This window comes from Macaca mulatta, chromosome 1 (genome assembly GCF_049350105.2).
Source record: "Macaca mulatta isolate MMU2019108-1 chromosome 1, T2T-MMU8v2.0, whole genome shotgun sequence".
NCBI classification, from domain to species: domain Eukaryota; kingdom Metazoa; phylum Chordata; class Mammalia; order Primates; family Cercopithecidae; genus Macaca; species Macaca mulatta.
In genome coordinates, this window is record NC_133406.1 from 113,946,243 (window position 1) to 113,950,780 (window position 4,538).

Genomic DNA, 4,538 nt, shown 5'->3' on the forward strand with positions numbered 1-4,538 from the left:
GACTGGATCTCACTCTGGTATCTATCCTGGGACACAAGTGCCCCTTTGAGGGTTGCAGAAGACAGCCCTCAAAGAGGAAAGGAATATACGTAAAATCTGGGGTTCTGTGAGAGAAAGATAGAGGTGGAGCAGAAAATTTCAGGCTTGATCAGGGTCAACAGAAGGCAAGATATGGTCAGTGCCTTCAAAACCAGAGGTAGGTATGATGCTCCTCTGTTTACAATTCCAGGGAGGAGGGTTGACCTGGCTGTGGTCATACAACTTAGCAAAAAAATCTGGGGCCAGAACTCAGGTCTTTGTTAAGTCTGTCCGTCCTTCTAGCACATTGGCAAATTGTACGAGGAAAACCCAGGTGGAGATGGGTTCATGTACAACAATATGGCATTCAGTTACAGTGGATCAGGGCAGGAAGTTTTATGATTTAGGGAATGTTAGACAGGAAGCATTCACTGCCCCCAGTCAGGAAAGAGAGCCCTTGACCACCAGTTAGAGAATCTCCCAAGTCCCTCTTTGCCATAAGTCACTGAAATTGAGATCTAAGGCAGAGCCTCCATGAGTCAGGAGCACTTAATCCAGTGGAGAGATGCCAGAACAGGATATTTACCAATTTGAGAATCCCTGTCATGCCAGTAATGGATAAATTTGCATTTCAGTTGGGACATTGCTGGACCAGCCCAGTTTTAGGTAGTTCCCCTTCCTGCTGGGTGGGGTAGCAGGCCCTATAAAGAGGTTCTGTGCTCTACAACTCCTAAACTCCTGGTACTTGAGCACCGATCTGCTTTGGAGAACCTGGTGAGTCTGCTTCCTTGAGTTCCTCTGTTCTTTGTGCCCTGAAATGTTGAATGTAATCTGAATACGGCAAGTTTGGCAGATCCAAACCTATGGTCATAGGTTTGATGGTACTTAGTGAATGGAACTACAGGATTAGACTACATGATGCAGTGTTTTATATTGCTTTTAAAAAAATGCACAGTTATATGTCCATATGAACAGAGAAGTTAATAGGAAAGCCTTTGTTTGAAGAAAGGGATGAAGTATTTTTCTCTTTTCCATATTTTCCTGGTGTCCTTTTCAAAGGGTTGTGTCTTAGCAGGTGTGAGAGCCTGCACTCCTTCCTGAACAGTCCTTACTCTGTGCCCAAGTCAACCCACCGGTGCTTTACAACAGATAATGATGATAGGAATAGCTTGTGAGATTGCCCAGGGGGTTTGAACTTGTGACTGCCATTCCTGAAGATGTTATTTTCATGGAAAAACATGCTTGCTTCTTACATCTTACAGGGATGTTTTCTTTGGAGAAATTGTATGAGGAAAGGCAGGATTTCCTAGGGCCGATGAAGCAACTTGCTAAAGTGGAAAGGAGAAGACAGGAAGTCATGAAAAGGGAGCTAAGAGTTTAAATAAAGTTTTGGAGATTGGAGAAATAAGATACCACGGTAATACGTAAGTTTTGCCGTCTCTCTCTGGAGGATTCCTTTCCCGTGAACACTGTTGTATCATTTCTTTCAGATTCTGAGACTCCAGCAGGATGTCTTACCAACAGCAGCAGTGCAAGCAGCCCTGCCAGCCACCTCCTGTGTGCCCCACGCCAAAGTGCCCAGAGCCATGTCCACCCCCGAAGTGCCCTGAGCCCTGCCCACCACCAAAGTGTCCAGAGCCCTGCCCACCTCAGCAGTGCCAGCAGAAATATCCTCCTGTGCCACCTTCCCCACCCTGCCAGCCAAAGTGTCCACCCAAGAGCAAGTAACAGCTTCAGGATTCATCAGGAGCATGAAAGGATAAGGATATTTGGCTCACGTCGTTCCACAGCTTCACCTGCATCTTCTCATCAAAGCCATCAAGGGATACACAGGAAACTTCTTTCCCCTTAGCCTATGATCTGCCCATGATGACCCTTGATAGCAAAATGTTTCCTTTCTGAGGCTGCCATACTGCCACTGTCCAGGTGGAGACTTAGAAAGGAAGTCCTCAGCAGTGCCGGTTCCCAGAGCTTTGGAAGAAACACCAGCAGCTCTCTCCATGGGAACCATCGGAGAATTCTGTTGATGTTTCCTGTGTCTGTCTGTCGCCTGGGCATGAGCTTCTACCACCTGTGCAGTTGTCACTTTCCTTTCACTCCCTGAATAAAGTATCTATGCATATACATTTGTGAATGGATCTTTTGTTTCTTTTCAAATCTGCTTTATTGGCAATATTATGTAATCATTTGGGTTTATTTCCACGTTTTTTTAATCCACAGGAAGGATCTCACAATTTGGGTCATACCAACAATTATGTCTGTATTATTTAAACCCCTTTCATTTTCCCTTAATTAGTGTTTAATTGATTTGAGGAACATATTATTCAACTTCTCTGAATGTCAATCTCTTTACTGTAAAGTGAGCAATATAACTTTTACCTAACAAACTAGTTTAAGGCATAAAATTTAATTAGTATCTGAAATTTTGTTGGCGCAATGCCTGACACATAATTAGCTGTCTTTTGATAGAAATTTATTTGCAGCAAGATATCATCATTTTTTCCACCATTATCACCACCACCACCATCATCATCATCATCATCATCATCACTCCCCACTACAATCACCACCATATTTGTTCCAGCAAGAGAGTGGCTTGGCTGTAACTAATGTAGAAAACAAGAAGACTCTGTTTTGTTTTTTTTTTATTGATTCCTAATACCTATACACATTTTTAGGGTACATGTGATATTTTGTTACATGGATCAAATGTGTAATGATAAAGTCAGGATATTAGGAACTTTATGGCATTCATCACCTTGAGCATTTATCATTTCTGTCTTCGTTGGAAACATTTACTTTCCTCTCTTCTACCTATTTTGAAAAATACAATATGTTGTTGTAAACTGTAGTCACCGTACTCTGCTATCAGATGTTAAAACGTACTTCTTTTATATATCTGTATGTTTGTGCTCATTAACCAGTGTGTTTTCATTCTCCATCCCTGAACACCCTTCCTGGCTTCTGGTATCTATCATTCTACTCTCTATCTTTATAGATCAACTTTTGTAGCTCCCACATATGAGTAAAAACATGTAATATTTGTCTTTCTCTGCTTGATTTATTTTACTTAACATAACGACCTCCAGTTGAATCTATGTTGCTTCCAATGACAGTATTTCATTCTTTTTATTACAATGGAATAGTATTTCATTGCCTGTATGTACAATCTTCTCTTCATCCATTCATTTGTTAATGGATGCTTAGGTTACACATCTTTGCTATTGTGAATAGTGCTGCAATAACCATGGGAGTTTAGGCATCCCTTTTATAATCTGAATTATTTTCCTTTGGATAGATACACAGTAGTTGGATTGCTGGATTGAAAGATAAATCTATTTTTGGTTTTTTGGAGAAATCTTACTGTTTTCCACAATGACTGTACTAATTTACATTCCCACCAAGAGCATATAAGACATTTTCCTTTGCATCCTCTTTGGCATCAGCTATTTTTTAAATTTTTACTTTAAGTTCAGGGGTACATGTGCAGGTTTGTTATATAGTTAAATTTGTATCGCAGGGGTTTGTCATAAAGCTATTTCATCACCCAGGTATTAATTGTAGTACCATTACTTATTTTTCCTGATCCTTTTCTTCCCCATAACCTCCACCCTGTGGTAGGCCCCATTGTCTGCTGTTCCTCTCTATGTGTCCATGTGTTCTCATTATTTAACTTGCTGTTATAAGTGAGAACATGCCATATTTGGTTATTTGTTTCTGCATTAGTTTTTAAGGATAATGGCCTTCAGCTCCATCCACGAACCTGTAAAGCATACAGTCTGATTTCTTATGACTGCGTAGTATTTCATGGTGTATATGTACACTTTTTCTTTATGTAATTTATCACTAATGGGCACTTAGTTTGATTCCTTGTCTTTGCTATTATGAATAGTGCTGCAATGAACATAACATGTTCATGAATCTTTATGATAGAATTATTTATATTCCTTTGGGTATATACCAAGTAATTGGATTGCTGGTTTTAATGGTAGTTCTTTTCTTTAATTTTAGTTCTTTGAGTAATTGCCACACTGTATTCCATAATGTTTGAATAAATTTACACTCCCACAAATAGTGTATAAGCATTTACTTTTCTCTACAACACTCTAGCACCTCTTTTTTCTTGACAATTTAGTAATAGCCATCTGAGTGGTGTGAGACTGTATCTCATTGTGGTTTTGATTTGCACTTCTCCAGTGATCCGAGACATTGAACTTTTATTCATATGCTTCTTGGCCACATGTATGTCTCCTTTTGAAAGTGTCTGATCCTGTGTTTTGCCCACTTTTCAATGGGGCTGTTTTTTTTTCTTTTGTAAATTTGTTCAAATTCCTCATGGATCCTGGATAGTAGACCTTTATAAGATGTGTACCTTGCAAAATTTTTATCCCGTTCTTTTGGTTGTCTGTTTACTTTTTTGATAGTTTCCTTCACTATGCAGAAGCTCTTTAGTTTAATTAGATCCCATTTGTCAATTTTTTTCAGTTGCTTTTGACATCATCATCATGAAATCTTTGCTA

The 4,538-nt window shown here is 39.6% G+C and overlaps 1 protein-coding gene across 1 annotated transcript; it reads left to right on the forward strand.

The window, feature by feature from the left end:
- Window positions 1-749: 749 nt before the first annotated feature.
- On the forward strand, window positions 750-2,140 carry LOC717929 (uncharacterized). Its single transcript, XM_015152808.3, has 2 exons — window positions 750-792; window positions 1,509-2,140. The coding sequence occupies exon 2, from the start codon at window positions 1,528-1,530 to the stop codon at window positions 1,744-1,746; it is 219 nt and encodes a 72-aa protein (XP_015008294.3). The 5' UTR covers window positions 750-792; window positions 1,509-1,527; the 3' UTR covers window positions 1,747-2,140.
- Window positions 2,141-4,538: the final 2,398 nt, after the last annotated feature.